This window comes from Corvus kubaryi, unplaced genomic scaffold (assembly GCF_017639235.1).
Source record: "Corvus kubaryi isolate FWS band 111438036 unplaced genomic scaffold, C.kubaryi_AGA036_p1.0 37300, whole genome shotgun sequence".
Lineage (NCBI taxonomy): Eukaryota > Metazoa > Chordata > Aves > Passeriformes > Corvidae > Corvus > Corvus kubaryi.
The window spans coordinates 585,288-603,783 of NW_024581093.1; the positions used below are offsets into that span (position 1 = coordinate 585,288).

The window sequence follows — 18,496 nt, forward strand, 5'->3', positions numbered from 1 at the left end:
TGGGTTAAAAGAGGTGGATGAGGAAGAAGAGAGGATTTTATGTCTGGCTTCTGTGTGGAAGCAAATCATCCAAGTGGGGGTGAAAAGGAGCTCAGTTCTTCCACAGAGAGGAGACCAAATGAAAGAGTTCATGGGCAAGAAGGAGGTTTAAAACTGAGCATAACCTGCCCCAGGTGTGTCTGGGGAAAGGGGAGTGCAGAGTTCAGCCACCATTGCTGGAGCCCTTTAGAGCTCCCAGAGTGTTTTATCCCCACATGGATCACAGCCATGGAACCATGGAATGGTCTGGGTTGGAAGGGACTTTAAAGTTCATCTTATTCCAGGATCTGCCATGAGTAAGGAACTTTCTGCTACAGAACCATGGAATATCCTGGGGTGGAAGGGATCCATCAGGATCATCCAGCCCAACCCCTGGCTCTGCTCAGGACACCCCAATAATTCCACCCTGTGCCTGAGGGTGTTGTCCAAACATTCCTTGAGCTCCATTACCACAGTTACAAACCTGTGTCCACAGTGCCACATGCCCCTTTCCCAGCTGTCCTGGTGAAAAACACTGAAAGAATGTGGTGTCCATGTTTTTGGTGGGGCAGAGAGGGGGAAATTCCATGTTTTGGGAGGTGATGGGCATGGATATCTGTGTTGGGAGCCCTGGGAATGACACATCCCCACAGGACAGGCTGGATCTGTGCGTCTGATCTCCCGCCAAGGGCCCTCACGATGGCAAAGGATCTCCAGCAGGAGCTGGAATCCCAAAATGCAGCGTCCATGAATTCTGAGATAGAGCTGAAACACTTTTAGTTTATAAATGAGTGAAACAGGAGCAGGGAATGCAGATAAAAAGGGAATTCAGTGAATTGAGGGGAAGCTTTCACAGCTTGAAGGGAAACATTCGGTTCGGGGAACGCAGGAAATGAAATCAAACCAAATTGAAAGTGGATTTTTTAATAAGAGAATGGACTAGGCCAGACCTAGAAGGGCTTAGGGAACTGATAATGATGAGAAGAAACACAAAAATCATAAAACCAGGGAATTTGGAGGCCTGCACTTCATCCCTTGCCCTGCGAAGAGTGAACGAGGTGAGAGTTTGGTTCAAGGAGCTGAAATCTCAGCCCCAAGTTCTGGGAGGAGTTCAGGGAGGGGAGCTGCTCTTGGCTTCACCTCCCTGCCATAAACCAAGGGAATTTCAAACCCAGGAGGAAAAGAGGGAGCAACAAGTGCAAAAGAAACCCCAATTTCTGTGCATCAGCTGCTTGTAGCAGGAGGGTGGCTCAGTCCAGAGCAGCCTCCAGCAAATCCCCACCTGGAAACTGGGAAAAGCCTCTGCACACTGGATATAAATAGACATTTTCCAGCCACATGAGGACAAGAGCTCAGACTTGCTGGACAAACATTGCCCCACAATGTAGAACTACCATTTTTTAATTTTTAAATTTTTTAAAAAATTTTTCTCACTTTTATTGTTATTTTTATTATTGTTATTGATGTTATAATTATTGTTATTATCATTCTTATCGTTATTACTACTATTATTATTACTTAGAAATGGAATTTATTTATGGCAAATATTAAGAACTATAATAATGGACGAGCTAGGAACGTTTATGTGCTACAGAATTCTTTGTCCTGATCCATTGGGGTGTTGGTTACTGAAGGTTTCCCCGTGTGATGAGGACTCAGCAGGCTGAAGGTGGAAAAAAGGGTCTATTTCAACAGATCAGTTGGTTTGAGCTGCTCTTCAGGGCAGAGTGAAGTTTTGAAAGCAAAGCAAAAACCAGAACAAGGTTTCTCATTTGTAACTTGAGCCTGGGGTTTATTCAGTGTCATAATTCTGAGGTAATTATGTTTAATCTTAGCATAATTATAATAAAAAGAGGAATATCACTGATCCAGAGCTCTGAGCTGGTGACAGCTGGAACTCATGGATGAGTTACCCTTAATAGCCTACAAAAGGTCGTAGGTGCTGCACAAGGAGGGACCATCCAAGCTCAGAGGGACAGAAGGTCCATGAAAACTGGGAATGCAGAGCAGGGAGGGACTAAAGGGTGAGACGTGAAGCATTGAAATTGCATTGAAATTTTGCATTTTCATTGTTTGTGTTGACATTTTGGTCCTGCCACGGGCAAGGGGCAGCAGGGGGAAGAAGCAGATTTAAATGAGAACAGGAACGGGCTGAGGTCAGGGAGGAGAGCAAAAGCCTGGATGAGTATTTGATGTGACAGGGAAGAAAAAGCCAAGGAGAGGAAGTTTGTGAATGGATTTGATCTGGGCAAAAGGCAGCATCCAGCAAGGCCAAGAGCAAAGGATGTTGCATTCATGGAGATGTGATGAGACAACAACTTGGACATGAGTCTGAGCTCAAAAGGTTGAGTTCTTAGGGCTGAAAACACTTAGGGCAGGAGTAGGAAAACAGGAAGATGTTGGCTGGCCAGAAAAGGAAGGAAAATCTCTCCCCACCACCTGAACTGTATCAGCTGAGACAAGGCCCCTCAGGAGATTTTCCTTCCCCTCCCACATTGTCCAGCTTCCTCCTTTCACTCTGCTTCCCATCCCAGCTTTCTGTTATCGTTTGGATGATTTGGATCATCTGTGTCTCTCCTGCACAGGACCTGACCCAGGCGAGCAGGGCTTGTAAACCCAGCGGCCTCCACGGGGCCTTTTGATGTCTGGAGCAGGCAGCCAGGCTGCTGGAATTTATGGTTTCCAAGGAGGACTGGGAAAGGGAGAAATTTATGTTAGGAAAATGTGACTGTCATCTTCGTTTATCTCCCGGTTTTGTAATGGAAAACAGGCATTTCACAAACACATCCCCACAAAACCCAGCGTGAAACAGTTCAGGAAGTCAAGCACGTTAACCATGAGCTGCTCCAGAGAGCCTGGGAATGTTATTATTGTTGTTATAATAATAATAATAATTATTATTATTATTATATAACCATAAACCCAACAACAACAATAATAATAACAATGCAATAAATCACACCCCAGCTGCAACATCCCATCCCCATGCACCTGGCAGGGTTGGAAACCCCCATGGAGAAGCAAGGCAGCAGCATCTCTTCCCTCTTCCATCCTTCATCGTGTCTGGATCAGGAAATCCTCGGATCCCTCGAAGCACAAACCCCCCACACTCAGTGCAGAAGCCATGGAGCATCACACAGGCAGCAAATAAAGTGTGGAGCTACACCAGGATGCTCCAAGGTTCAGGAAAGCCCATCCTGAACACGTGGATTACCTGGAATGCTGCAGCTGCAGCAGGCAGATAAGGAGAGCAGCTCAAGCTGGAAGGAGTTAAGCCATGCAAATCAAAATGCTCCCAAAAATCAAAATGCTCCCATTTTGACATGAAATCCACACAAATTTGCATTCCCGCTCCATGAGTTTGTTTGCAGTCCTTGGCAGCTCATGAGGACTTTTGGATTTAGAGCAGGAAAGAGCAGAGATTCTGTTCCAGACCCCCCCAGCTCATTCCTGGAGCCTGTTCTGCAGGAAAACCTGAATTAAGAGAGCACCTTTTGCATCTGGTACCAAACAATCCCAATTCACCTCCACTCCTGACCTTCCCACCGAGGTATTTCCAACATTTCAACCATTTTCTGAGCGTTCAGACAGGAAGTTTTTCCATACTCACCCTGGAGGAGGTGGTGGCACTGCTGCTCCGTGTCCTGCCCTACACCCAGAGTGCCCGGGCACTCACTTCTGTGCTTTTCCCGACTTCCTTTGACAGGGAGCTGATTGCAGAGCTCCGTGATTACGTCTGCATCTCCAAATCTTTCTTTCTCAGCTGGAAAGTCTCAAGTTCCAAGCTGGGATTCCCTCTCCACCCCCTTTCTCCAGGAGTTAACCCTCCTTTTGCTGGAAGGGTCTGTCTGGTCAGCACCCACCGAAATCTCAGGTGCAAAAGGAAGAGGGAAGGTGGCATTTTAAGAGAAAAATCAGGGTTTTCTTGGATGTTCTGTGCTGTAAGAAAGGTCTTTTTAATTATAAAATGTTTAATTTTGAACCTTCAGAAACCAGCCCTGAAGGATTAAGGGTTTCAAGGTGTTTTAAAATTGCTTTTATCTCGAATTCTTTCTCTTATGATGTTGATCAGTCCCTGGGTTCTCAGCCAGAAATTTGCTGTCCCCCACCAACAAGGGGGACAAGAACCCATCGTTTCTCTGGTCAGAACCCAGTAAAAAGCACTTTTAGCCCAACTCAACCCTCTTACTTTGAGAATTTCATGTGAGCAAGACAATTCCTCAGTGTTAGGGAAGATTTCTTCCCCAGAAGGATTGTCCAGCCCAGGCACAGGGACACGGGTCAGTGGTGGCCTTGGCAGTGCTGGGGGATGGTTGGACTTGATGCTCCTAAAGGTCTTTCCAACCTGAATGAATCCTGATTCTCTAAATTTAGGGTATTTCCCCCATTTTTGGGTGGTGTTTTCTGGCACAGGGAGGGAACAGGGGGAACGTTCTGTGATCGAGCCTGGGAATGGATCCAGTGACTGTGGACTGTGCGGATCCATCGCTGGCAGCCAGGGGCATTCCTTGGGATCAGCCTTGCACACCCACCCCAGGCTGCCACATACCACTCCCATTCCCATTCCCATTCCCATTCCCATTCCTGTCCCACGGCACCTCATGGCCCTGTGGGGCTGCATTTGGTGACATTTGGCAGTGCCAGAAGGGATCTAAAGATGAGGAATCCAGCACTCCAGAGCTGCTTGGGCATTACTCCTCCTCCTTCTCCACACACACTCCCAATCCCTCTGCCTCAATTCCCACCTGGATTTCCTGGCTGGAAGTTCCTGCAATTCCCTCCCTGCCCAAACTAAAGAGCTTTTCCCCAGTTTTTCTTCCCAACAGCAAACTCCAATCATGAGCTTTTCAATTTACCCTCGACTCGACAGATCTGCACATGGATTAAAGCTGCAAAGATCTGGACTTGGAGCCAAGAGCCTGAGGGACCTCAAATCCGAGGACACTTGTGCAGCACAGAGCTGGGATTCCAGCGGGATTGGAGCAGGGAATGACACAGGTAACTCCCAAAATAAAACCAAGACCACACACAAAAACCCCACCTCGAAACGTTCAACCACTTCTTATCAATGAATTTTTATCAATGCCAAGAGTGCTGCATTTGCTCAAAGACAGGGATCAGCATGGAAAACTGTCAATCCATGCAAAGACATTCCAAGTTCTTTAAGGGAATATTCCGACCAAGTCGATTTTCTGGCAGAAAAATGAAGACTTTCCCCCTTTTACAATAAAAAAACCAAAAGGGAATCGTTCCCGTCCCTGAACCCCAAGGTTCACTGAGCCCTTTGCCACACCAGAAAACTTCCATGAAAACCCAGGGAAGTGTCAGAGGGGGAAGTGTGGGGATGCACGGTTTATTTTTGGAAAATCCTCAGGCAGAACCTGCCAGAGGAGCTGCTGGTTGCGTTCTAACGCTCAACGGAACGAAACTCCCAGGAATTCCAGGCAGAACCCAAACCAGATGTAATCCCCCCAGATGTTTACAGACTCCTTCAAAACCCAGCAAGGGATAAACAAAATGGGGAAAGAAAAAAAGATGGAAAATCCCCCCAAGCCTCTCCCCTCCGCCTCGCCCCTGCCTACCTCCAGCGCTGCTGCTGCTCCTCGGATAAATGAGGAGATTTGGGCACTAATTGATGACAGAAAATGAGGAACTTCCCAGGAACCCCCTCCCTGGGTTGCAGAGAGGAGGGAAAGGCAACCTGAGCTTGGAAAAGGAGGGAGGGGTCCAACCAAACCAACAAACTGCTCCTGGCTTTTTTGCCTCGGTTTTCCCTGGATTCCTCCCGCCTCCTCTTTTCCGAACGTTCGGATTTTTATTTTTCTTTTTTATTTGATTTCTCCGCTGGTTTTGCTGAGGAGAGCAGGGAGCCCATTAGAGCAGGGCGATGGAGAGAGTTGAGGGAGGATTGAGTAACGAAATGGCTGTAAAATCGCAGGAATTGTGCAAGGCAGATGGCCCCAAGGAGAGCGCGGCGCTCACGGGCTGGGACACGGAGCGGAGCCGGACAAAGCCCGTGGGCTGGGGCTGATGAAAGGGAGCCCGGCTGGGATCGGCACGGAAGGGACTGCGAGCAGCAATTCTGCCGAGAAAAGGCACCGAAGCTGGAGTTTGCTGCTCAGCCTAAACTGGGAACGGCCAGAATTCCCAGTGCCATCACCTGGCTGCTTCCAGAGGGAGGTTTCAGTTCAGCGCCACGTGGGAACAGCAGGGGAAAATCTGGTGATTGATCGAAAATGTTCCTAATTAACATCAAACGCTGGAATTTCCAACTGTGGGGTTTGGGAACTGTTAAATCAGCCCAGCAAAAAGCATCTTCTCTGTGCATGACACTTCGGGCTAAAATTGCTTTAGTTTTTCCTGATTAATGGAGTTCAGAATGCAGCAGAGCAAGGGGTTTGTAAATACATAAATATATATGAAAACATACATATAAAGAAATATAAATATGTATTAAAGCATACATGTCAATATAAATATAAATATAAATATAAATATAAATATAAATATAAATATAAATAATATAAATATAAATAAATAAAAATATAAATATAAATAATAAAGATTTAAATATAAGTATAAATATAAATAATAAAAATTTAAATATAAGTATAAATATAAATAAAAATATAATAAAAATAAAAATAAATATAAAATATAAACATAAATAATAAAAATAAAATTAAAATTAAAATAAAAACAAATATAAAATAGAAACATAAATATAAATATAAATAAAATAAAAATAAAAATAAAAATATATTAAAATAAAAATATATTTAAATATGAATATAAATGTATAAAATAAAAATTATAACTATGAACATAAATACAAATAAATATAGATGGAAATATAAATAATATAAACATAAACATAAATATATAAATATATTTATATATAAATATAAACACATACGGTGTGCAGATATATAAATAGAAATATATGTTGTATATATGGTGTATAAATATAAAAATAAATATACATATTGTATCCATGGTGCATATATCGAAATAAATACAGATATTGTAGATATGGTGTGTATTTATAAATTATCCATGATATATTATAGATTGTACATATTGTAAATATATCAATAAATTGATATTTTATATATGGTGCACATATCAATAAATATACATATATTGTATATGTGGTGTGTATATATATAAATGAATATATATACATATATTAATATTAATATATCAATATATCAATATATCGATATATTAATATTTTCTATTATATTATTAATATAAATAAATATATAAAGAAATAAGTGTATAGTTATACAAGTAAATAAAAATAAAGAAATAAGTGTATATGTATATAAAATATATCTCTATTATATACATATATATATATACACACACATATATACACATATATATATTAAAATATATATTAATTATATTATATTATATTAATTATATATATATATATATATATATATATGTATATATATATATTAAAATATATACCTTTCAGCTCCTCAAACAGTGCTGGGCAGCTCCCAGGTTTTTTCCTGCTTTTCCCAGCAAGCCAATGGTAAATGGAATATAGAGTCCACCATTCCCAGCTGGAATCATTCCCACCTCCAGACAGCAGAGCTCTGCTCCCTGGGGCAACAAGAAACCAGCAAAGTCCCGTGGATTGCACTGCCCAGTGCTCACATCCTGCTCAGCAAAGCAAGCCCAGTGCATCTGGAAAACAGAAATCCCAAAGGTTCCCTAAGGAAAGCAGGGAATCAGTGGGGGACACCGGGATTCTTCTCATTTTCACGGTTCTGGTCTGAAATCCCATCAAAGTCCAGTGCCACGTTCCAGCATGGAACACTGAGGACAATGAGCGCAAGCTCAGCCTAAACTCAGTTTTCCATCCAGGTTTTTGTTGTGTTTCTCCAGCACTTTAATTCAAAGGGAAGACCTGGAATAATGCATTTACTGGGAAATTATATGAATTATAATAATTATATAAAAGATAATCTCATAACACAGAGATGGAGAGATGGAACAGGGCAGTTTAATTAAACATCCAAAACACAGATTAACCTGAGGGACCAGATCTACAGAACTTTCTCAACCTCTTGGTTAATTAAAAAATCTGTATGATGAATAAAAAAAGGTAAAATATAGAAAAGAGAGAAGATATAGTTTCTGCCCAAAATATGAAATTTTATTAAATATCACCAGAAGACATTTTTTCCTTTGCAAAAAAGGAAAAATCAAATAGAAAAGGAAGAGGAGGAAACTTTGAAAAGTGGAATTCTGTTTAAAAAAAGGCCAAAAAAATTTAAACAAAGGAAACATTTACTGTTGAATCAAACTTTGTATGAGACACAAATGGGGAAAAACAGGTTTTTCTCCATTTCCATCCAATTTACCGTGATAAAAACAAGATTTGATTAAAAATCACCTGGAGGAAGAAGAGAGCTGAGCCCTGCCTTGGCATGTGGGCTCTGCAGGGCTCCTCGTGCCTCCCCTCGCTGCCGAAATCCCCATTTTTTGGGATCCAAACCCACCTTCAGGAGTGTCAGGCAGCAGCCCCGGGGCTGTGTGTCAGCAGCAGCACACGGAAGAGGGATCTCAGTTTCCCCAGCTCAGTGATTCCCTTCTTCCCAGCTCCATCCCAGGAAATGAGCTCTGACTGCCGAGGGCTCATCTGAAGCAGCGGAGCTCCCACCAGAGCTTTGGGATCACCAGGAATGAAAGGAACATTCTTATCCCTGATAATGGGAAACAGTTTGTGCTGAATTACAGTTACAGCTCGAGATTTGCACTGCTGGGATAATTGGGAATTCAGCAGGAAAACTGATTGCTAACAGGAGTTTGAGATCCTGCAGCGATTCGGGCTTGGGGTTTTTTTGTAGGGATTGGTTTTCTCCCAGTGTTTTTCTAACATGAAACTCCATAGCCATAGAATTGGATAATAAAATCCAGGGCCACCAGAGGATCTCCACACAGCAGGAGCTCCACGATGGAGACAAGCACCAAAGCAGCTTTTTGGATGGAATTCTTTGCTTTACAGGCAAAGTGTCGATGCTGAAATGGCTGAAAATGCAGCTAACGAGGACATTCCAGTTAGCTGGGTCACAGAAGGGTGATGGTTTTATAGATTTGTTTTGCAAATAAATCAAACATAAATACATAAAACTACCAAGGAAAGACAGAAAGAAAAAGAAAACCAGGAAAGGAATTCCCAACACCCTGCACTTTTCTCAGGCCAGTTTCTTGCTGTACAATCCACCAAACCAGAATATTTTAATCAGGAGCATGGAAACCCTAAAGGATTCTTCTTTTCAGGTGGGATTCAAGATTCAGTGATCTGAAGGGTCTTAATAATGGTCCACTAAGAGAATTTGAATCCAAAATCAGGATAAATGGTCCAGGTTCTAGTGAACTGAATATTAAAAATAACCAACAGGGCCAAGCAGGGTAACCAGAGGCTCTCTCCCCCCCAAAATCTGCACATCAAAATATTGCCCTCACCAAAATCATCCCAGGAAAACTGGAATCTGCAGGGCATGAGATGAATTCCAATAAAATAAGCAGCTGATCCAAGTTTAACCGTGCAAGAAATGTCCTCTGAACACGCCTGGTCTCAATCTCTCTTGAACAGAAGCAGCGTGAGGAGGAAAAGAACAGTGAAAAATGAGGATGTTGGAAGGTTTGCTGAGGGAAAAAGAACATTATTAGTAAAAAAGGCAGAGGCTGGGAGCTACAGGAGATGTAATTTGAGTGCTCCTAGTTGATTTACTGAAAATCATCTTCAAGGATGGAACCACATCTGTGGGGAACCAACACCAACCTTCTCAACCCTCAGGGTCCCCAGGAGCTCCTGCTTCCTTATCTTGTAATACTTGCAGGATTTCTTCCTGTTTTGTGGATTTCTTCCTGTTTTGTGGATGTGGTTTTGGCACAACCTCGAGGTGAAGGTGCCTTCCCACTGCACAGAACCTCACAGACCTTCCCAGGAGGGAATTCATCCCTGAATTATTCATTTTTGGGAATGATTTCTTTGTTGGTGGCACAGCCTGTGCTGCCTGGAAAACACATCCAACATTCCTGGAGACATTTCCTGCCTGGACAAGGAGATTGAACCCAGAGAGAGGGAGCAGGGACAGGGAATACTCACCAGAATCCCTGGCTCAGTGCTGGAGTCTCCTGAGCTCAACCTCCTCCTGAACCTCGGCTGGAAAATGCAAAGAGAACAAAATCCTGAGCTCACCACAAACCAGAGGAATGGAGGGGAATTCCCAACTCAGCCTGGCAGGACCCAGGGAATGGATTCCCACTGAGGGCAGGGAGAGATGGGATATTGGGAAGGAATTGTTCCCTGGGAGGGTGGGGAAACCCTGGGATGGATTTCCCAGAGCAGCTGGGGCTGCCCCTGGATCCCTGGCAGTGCCCAAGGCCAGGCTGGAATAACCTGGGACAGTGGAAGGTGTCCTTGCCCATGGCAGGGGTGGATCTGGATGATCCTTAAGGTCCCTCCAAACCCAAACCATTCCATAATTCCATGATTATTAAAATGTCCAGGCCTTGCTTTATTTTTAGGCCTCTCTTTGGGTGCCAAGCTCTTCAAAGATCCCTCAGTTTGAGAAAAACCACTCCAAAAGGAGCTGAAAACAGCCAAATTCTTGGCCTGCTGCAAACCCCGAGCTCCATAAGCTGTGGTTGTTTGCATTGTGCTTCTGTGTCAAGAAATATCCCAAAGAGAAGGAGGAATTTATGGAAAGTGTAACACTTACCAGGGACAACATTCCCAGAAGCTGGGGGTGCTTAACCCTTCCTTTGGTAATAAAAAAAATAAAAATTCAAGTTCTCCTGGATTCAGCCATGTGGGATTTGTGGCTATATCTCATTTATCAATTCCTTAAATGCATTCTGAGCCATATCTTGGGAATGATCAGATGGGAAATCAGCTGAAAATCAAATACAAAGCAGCACCTCCCTCTCTTATTTTCCAAACTCTGTTTTCCAAACCCTGTTTCTCAAACCCTATTTTCCAAGCTCTCGTTTCCAAACCCTATTTTCCCAAACATGCATCATTAAAATAACCAGGTTACAGCAAACAGGTTTCCTTTCCACTCATGATTAGCAAATCAGACAATGGTGCTTTGTCAAAATCCCGATTAAATTTCCCAGAACTTCCAGAGGAGAGGGGATTTCACCTGGCTCTTGGATGTTGGGTTCAGATGGATGAATGCCACTCTGAGGAACTGCTGGACAAAGGAGGCAGGAGGAACTGAAAGGGAGAGAGCTCAGAACTGTTCACATTAAACAAAATTATTTCATAAATTCATCGAATTTGGCAGACTCAAAAACTCAACTATCCCATTTTTCTTGCACTGGGAATGCAGATAACAAAATGGTCTGGGATTGGGAATTTAAGTAACAAAATGGTCTGGGATTGGGAATTTAAAGAATAAAATGGTCTGGGATTGGGAATTTAAATAATAAAATGGTCTGAGACAGGCTCTTCCTTAGAGGCTTCATGTGGACCCATTCCCAGCTCCTCCAGGACAACATTCCTGCCCAGCCAACCTGGACTCATTCCCCAGGCAGAGCAATTTAGAGCTGCACTATTCATAAATACACATTTATTTTTCATTAGAAATGCATAATTACAGCATTTTTAAAGCATTTTTCCCCTAGAAAAGTAGTTAAGCAACAGTACAAACAGAATTGTTAGTCTTCTGCAAATACAGTTTTCATGACACTGAACAGAAAACACCAGCAAAAGGCCAAGACTTGCTGTCAAGGAATTTTTCCTTTTTTTGAAATATTTTCCTTTTTTTTTTTTTTTTGTTATAAACACCATAGCAAATAAAAAAAAAGGTTGTTCCAACAGTGAAAAATATCTGAGCTCTGGAGCTTTCTCTCTGTGGTAAAGCAGGTGCTGCAGGGCAGCAACACCTGCACCACCTGCGGACATTCCAACGGCGCTTTCACAGGAGGAACCAACGGGATGGGCAGGGACTGAGTCTCACAGTTTGGATGCAGGAGGGTTCTTCCTCTCCCTCTGAAAGGTTTGGTTTGTCCTCTCTGAGGGGCTCGAAGTGCAGCCCATGGGGTTTTTCTGAAGGCCAGGACTTCGATTGGTGTCGTGATGCAGCTCCGGATGAAGCTGGAATTATTCCAGGAGGCCAAGCAGGGCATGGCTGGAGGTTCTGAGGTGTGGCCACGAGCCTGGGAGGAATTTCCAGCTCCTGGCACTCCATTTCTGGCTGGAGTTCACGGCCAGCTCCCCAACATTCCTCAGTCCTCTTACTGGATTTGGATTGCTCCGTGTTCTATCTGCATTTCTGGCTGGATTGCTGATTGAAGGGAATCAGTGCCCTGCAAAGGGGAACAGGACAGCAGGAAATCAATCCAACAGTGCTTTCTATTGGTGTTACCAAGCGAATGTGAACTTATTTTACAAATATAAAGTGCTTGTGTATACCAGAGGAAAAAATTCCAGAGCAAAATCCACATGGATGTGGGCTCTGTGACAGAGGCACCAAAAATAACATCAAGAGTCCCCATGAAGCCTAACGAGGAGGCTGAAAGAATGCAATTATGATAAAGATCTACAAAATCATGAGTGGCACCAAGGCAATTATTCCCTCTCTCTCCTCAAGAAAAGAACCAGCTCCAAATAGAGGAAATAAACCCAGGGTCTGGCACCAAACGTGCTAAAGCTGTGGAAGGCTCATCCCAACGGAGTGACTTTGGGAATAGGGAGCTGGGCAGGGATCTGCAAGGAAAGGCCACCAAGGATGATCCTGGAAAAGACAGGAGGGAGTTCTGGAGTGCCAGAGCTGTTGGGGGTAAGGGGAGTGAAATCACCTGCTGGCCTTGTCCTTGGAATTTCCCAGTTGGAGCAGGATAGTGCCTAAAAATGCTGATTTTCCCCACTGCAGCCTTTCCCTATTTTGGGTGAAGCGAGAACAGCACAACTACAGTCAGCTTTTCCTCAGGGAAAATTCCTCCTGCCTCTCCTCACTTTCCAAGGAAAACCAGGAAGAATTAAAAGTGAGCACGACTGATTGAAACCTTCAAAGGAAATCTCTTCACAAACCAACTCGCTGCCTACCAGGAACGGTGCTGGGGAGGGATAATCCCACGGCAAACTCCCAAATCCCTGAGAGGCAGGAAAAACACCCCGAGAGCTGTGAGAGGAGCAGCATCCAGAACAGCTGCACTGGCTTGGAGAGAGCCCCTCACACCCAGGAAAGCGTCCCCTGCCAGCAGCCGGGATCACAGCACGGGGAAAACTCCCAGCAAAGGGCAAGGAATTCAGGACTTTTCCCCTCTAAACTCCCCCTGATTCCAGAGATCTGCCCTTGCTGCATTTTCCCTCATAAACCCCTGGAATGGATGCTCTGTGCAACACCCTGGACACAGAATTCTCTCTCTGACAGGATTTCTGTGATAAAAAAAGCCTCATTTGAGGCCCTGCTTTGTGCTCCCAGCCTTGAACCTGCCAGAAGATCCACAAGGGTGGAAAATCCACCAGATTTCCCAGCTTTTAGGTTTTACTACACAGTGTCAACTTACTCATTATTCAAATTAAAATCCCAGGGGTTCAAAACCATCAAGTGTTGCTCCTAAATTCATTTATTTCCCTCTGCCTTGTTGCCAGTAATTGCATTCGGCCACAGGAAATTTTTTTTGCTTGTTTAATTTGAAGGGTATTTTGTGTTTGCTTAGAAGTTCAATGAATTCATGCCAAGGTGCTGAAAAAAATCTATGAGATTGCTAAATTTGATAGCACAAAAGTTTTTAAATAATGCTCCAAGTTTTCTTTCCCATTTAGAGGAGAAGTGTATTGAGTAAACAGAATTTTGATATTATCAAATATCAGCACAAGAGCAACACCAAATATTGATCCAACACTCAGACCTGAAAGGATTACAAGAATTTGTATTTGGAATGATGGTGGGGTTTTTTCCAAATCTAACAAAATTTACCACCAGCGTTGCATTGGAGCACAGAATTTTAATCCAAATATTCTGTATTTCTAGACTTTGCAAACTGCTGTCAAAACATGAAAAGAAGCCAAGCAAAAATCATTCACGAATGCACTGAAAATACAGAATTGAAGTGGATTTTGCTCTGCTCCAGTGGAACTCAGAGAAGGGATTCATTTCAGGAAAAAAAGGGCAGAAAACTGGTACGTTGTTGTGAGACATGAAATAAATCCACATTTGTGCTGTTTCAAACGGGGAATTGGCACAGAATCCAAGCCAGGTGGAAAACAAATTCCACTTGAATGAGCTTTGATTGACAAAGAGCTACAAAATCCTCAGGAACATCTCAGCACCTCGACAAAGAACCAGGTGGAAGTGTCAGGGCAGCCTCACTCGGAGGGTTTTCCCTTCCCTCAGATAAGACTTTTCCCTTCAGATAAGAGATCCTTCTCCACAGGACAATTGCGTAGTTTTATCCACAAAAAAAGCTCCTGAGCTATGGATAAACTCAGAGCAATGCAAACACCAAGTTGGTTTCTCCAACTCCTTTCCAGATCCTCGGCTTTCACTCGGTGCAAAGTGAGGCCATATTTATGGCCAACTTGTTTTGGGGCTTGTCTGTTTTTCCTTTCATCCCCTTTTGCTGCCACATTCCTTCCCTGCTTTCCCTGGGCTCCCTGTAAACCTCTGTGGTTAACCACAGCATTAAAATCTAACACGGTGCAAAGTGTCCCTGAAGAGGGAGGAACTCCTGGGGTGGCTGCTGCTCTTGGGAATTTTGCTCCATAACTCCTTCCTGAGGAGGAGCTGGATGAGGAGGGAGCACAGGCACGAGGAGAAACCCCATGGGAGGGAAAAGTGGGAATTCCACAGGCCTGGAGTGGGGACAGCAGCATGAGGAACACCTCTCAGCACCTGCTTCGCTTATTTGGGGTCATGATCTTTGTGGGTGCTTCCCAACTCTGGGTATCCCGTTATTCTTGGATTTATTAAATCCACAGGAGCAGCAGTGATGGAGAATCCATAAAAAGCAAGGCACTATCCCTGCAGAACACCCTCAGTGTCCAGAGCACTCTTACAAGCAATTAAAAACAAAATATTGACAGGGGCGGTGCTGAGGCAAAAAAAATTCCACAAGCACTTGGCTTCCCCAGGGAGTGGGATTTTCAAAACCACGTGGGACCAAATTCTGAAAAACTTGTTCCAACTGTTTTAAATCAATTTTGTGGTGCTGTCACCGAAGCTTCAAGCTGATGACAGACTTTTCCTGTCTCCGATTCGCAACTGTTCGAAGTGATTAAAAAAGACCAAAAATTCCCCAATAATTCCTCCTCCATAACGGAGAGGATCAAGTGTTCACTTCCAACTGCTGCAGGAATTTCTGTTCATCAAAACAACTGGAAAGCTGCTGTCAGAACAGGAATAACTCTTCTGAGGGAAACCTCAGTATGAAAATGCTTTTTGGCTGATTGCAGACACGTTTTTGGTGCTGTCCTTCGCGATGGCTCTCAGCCTTTCAAGGACACACTGGTGACCAAAATAACTTCTCCAGAGGCACTGGGCAAGGACAGAAGAGCAGGAACAGTCAAGGACCATTTCTACCTTAAAAAAAAAATTTGATGTTTCTTATTATAAATGATGGTTTTTATGGTTTGGAAAGAGGATCACGAGCTCCCTGTATTTGTGGGTAGATACAAAACACATCTGACAGATGTTTCAAGCAAGTTAAGCACTTTCAGTGGGGGAAATGGAGACAGCTGGAGAAGGAAGGGTTCACTCCGTACTTGGTTGGTGGCAGAGTGGTCTGTCACGGGCGTCAGCTGCACGTACTGCACCTGGATGTCGCTGCCCTGGAGCGGGGAGCCGTCCACGCCGCCGGACGCGGGCTCGGCCGAGGCCACGGCGATGAGCTGAGCCCCCTGCAGCACCTGTGGGGAGGGCAGGAGAGAGAGGCTGAGAACCAGGGAGTGCCAGCAAGGGGCAGCTGCAAGGAGCACAGAGGGGCAGCTGGTCCCAGCTCCGTGCCCAGCAGGGCCAGCCCAGAGCATGGGATTGTGTCCAGGTCTGGGATGTCTCCTGAGGGAGACTCCACACCCTCTCTGGACAAGCTGTTCCCACACAGGAAGAGTGCTTCCTCATGTCCAGGTGGAACTTGCCATGCTCAGTTCCTGACCATTCCCTCTTCTCCCATTGCTGGGCCCTCGGAGCAGTGCCTGGTCCATGCTCTGCCCCTCCCTGCAGATGGACACGGATGAGATCTCCTCTCATCTGTCTCTTCCTGAGGCTTCCCAGCTCCCTCATCCCACCCTCTTAAGAGAGATGCACTCCCAGATCAGAAACACCCCATGAAGCACCCAAGCTAGAACCAGGAATACCCCCTGAACCATGCAACCAAACAGAACCAGGAATACCCCCTGAACCATCCAACCAAACAGAACCAGGAATACCCCCTGAACCATCCAAACAAGTCCAGCTCCAACACCAAAACCCACTAAAGGAACCATGAGAGAAGCTGTCCTTCAGTCCCAGCTGCTCCCAGCCACAAGGGTTTCTCCCAGGACATGGAGCACATATGGATTCCCATACTGGGTTTGTGGGATTGATAATTATGTTAATTATGATAAATTAATTGGGACAGAGTGACAGATCCTACTGTGAGCGTGATAACATCAGCAGCCCAGCAGAAATCACTGAGCAAGGTTTTCCTGCGTGAACACCCAAATCCAAGACATTCCTTCCCACAGCCAAGGCATTCATTGCAGCAACATTTGTATTCCTATCAACAGGAAGGTGTGGATTTAGGAATTCCTAATTAATGCTTATGTTTATCCCATCTGCATTTGGCTGGAGAAGACACCAAGTCCCTCAGAGGCTTCAAACCCCACAACAGTTGATCCATCTCAAAGCACTTAAAAATGGCTTTGGGATAAACTCATTTTAATTCCCTTCTTGAAACAAAAATCAGAATAAAATCAACGTATGTAATTAATAACAAGTCCCCCTTGCATTTCTCAAACCCAGCCCCACACTCAGGTTCAGTTTTTATGAGCCACAAATGAGGGATTTTTAAACATCGAACATAATGAACAAAAGGAATCTTTCAAACCAAGGGAAGAGAACAAAGAGCAAAAATAACATTGTTAGCAAAGGTTCTGCTGAACAAAGAATGATTTCTCAGCTGATCTGCGGGTGGGTGGCCATGGATGAGGGGGTGGACCCAAATTTCCCCAGAGAGTGTGGGAGGAAGAGGAGGTGACCTCCAGAAATGACCTCCAGGGTGTTGTCGGGATTTTATTGGGATCTTGGGTGTTCTGAGACAGCATCAGCACCAAGCTGCTCAAGGATGTCCCAGTCTGGTTTTACAGGAATAAGCAGAATTCTCTCATCCCACGGTATTAGTTTTGGAAGCACCCGATGCTGTCAGGAGCACAGCCTGTCCCACTGATCACCTGCAGGTTGGAAAGGACTTTTTTCTCATTTATTTCTCAAATTCAGCAGGGCTGGGAGTGACTGAACAACCCCACGGGCACAGAATCCTGGAATGCCTTGGGCTGGAGCACCTGGGAGAGTGAAGGTGTCCTTGTCCATGACATGGGGTGGGATGGGATGACCCTAAAATCCCTTCCAACCCAACCATTCCGGGATTCTGAGATTCTCCCCCTGTGTCATCCCACTGACCTGAATCTCTGCCTTTCTCCTGGGGGTTTTCTCTCTCCTCTCCCCCTTTTCCCCCCCTCTATCATTCTCTCTTCAAATCTTGATGATTTGGGACATGAAAACAATTGATCTCCCAAATGTCTAGATTTTGACCCTTCTTCAGTGAGCTATTTCCCACACCAAACATAATAAAATTATTATTTATGATGAAAAGCAGCTACTCTCTCTGCTCCCTTTCCTTCCATGTCCATTTTATCCCATAACAAATAATTCCCACTTAACATTCAACTGCCTGGGCATGAAAGGGAATTTTTTTAAAAAAAGAATAAAATATAGGAAGTTTTCTTTTCATTTCTTTCAAAATTATTCAACCATGGTTTGATTCCCATCACATCCTCTGCTGATTTACTTACCCCTGAGATTTATTCTTTGGGAATCACTTAAGACTTTAAACTCCAAAAACAGGTAAAGGTTTGGGGATAGTGAAGTTTGTTTAAAACACCCATTCCTCAGGCTGGGCCTTGGCAGCTTGAACCTTCTAAACCCCATCTTTGAACCTTCTAAAACACATTTTGAACCTTTAAAACACATTTTGAACATTCTATACTCCATTTTCAAACCTTCTAAAACATTTTGAACCTTCTAAAACACATCTTTGAACCTTCTAAAACATTTTGAACCTACTAAACCCCGTTTTTGAACCTTCTAAACACATTTTGAAGCTACTAAACCCCATTTTTGAACCTTCTAAAACACATTTTGAACCTTCTATACTCCATTTTTGAACCTTCTAAAACACCATTTTTGAACCTTCTAAAACATTTTGAACCTTCTAAACCCCATCTTTGAACCTTCTAAACCCCATT

General features: G+C 44.0%; 2 protein-coding genes across 3 annotated transcripts in view; both read right to left on the reverse strand.

Moving 5' to 3' along the window:
- Positions 1-4,537, reverse strand: part of LOC121664058 (zinc finger protein 469-like) — a 188,440-nt gene extending 183,903 nt beyond the window's left edge. The window contains exon 1 of one of the 2 annotated variants that reach the window (XM_042027044.1): positions 3,629-4,537. The gene's annotated coding sequence lies outside the window, so the exon portion shown is untranslated. Of the gene's footprint in view, positions 1,367-3,628 lie in introns of those variants that run through there. The other variant, XM_042027045.1, reaches the window with a different exon arrangement.
- A 7,066-nt stretch (positions 4,538-11,603) lies between these two features.
- Positions 11,604-18,496, reverse strand: part of LOC121664427 (BTG3 associated nuclear protein) — a 105,379-nt gene continuing 98,486 nt past the window's right edge. Inside the window, exons 9-10 of the mRNA XM_042027731.1 lie at positions 15,758-15,901; positions 11,604-12,357 (exon numbers count right to left, since the gene is read on the reverse strand). Of these exons, the coding sequence (XP_041883665.1) occupies positions 12,286-12,357; positions 15,758-15,901 (216 nt within the window). The 3' untranslated portion in view covers positions 11,604-12,285. The remainder of the gene's footprint in view (positions 12,358-15,757; positions 15,902-18,496) is intronic.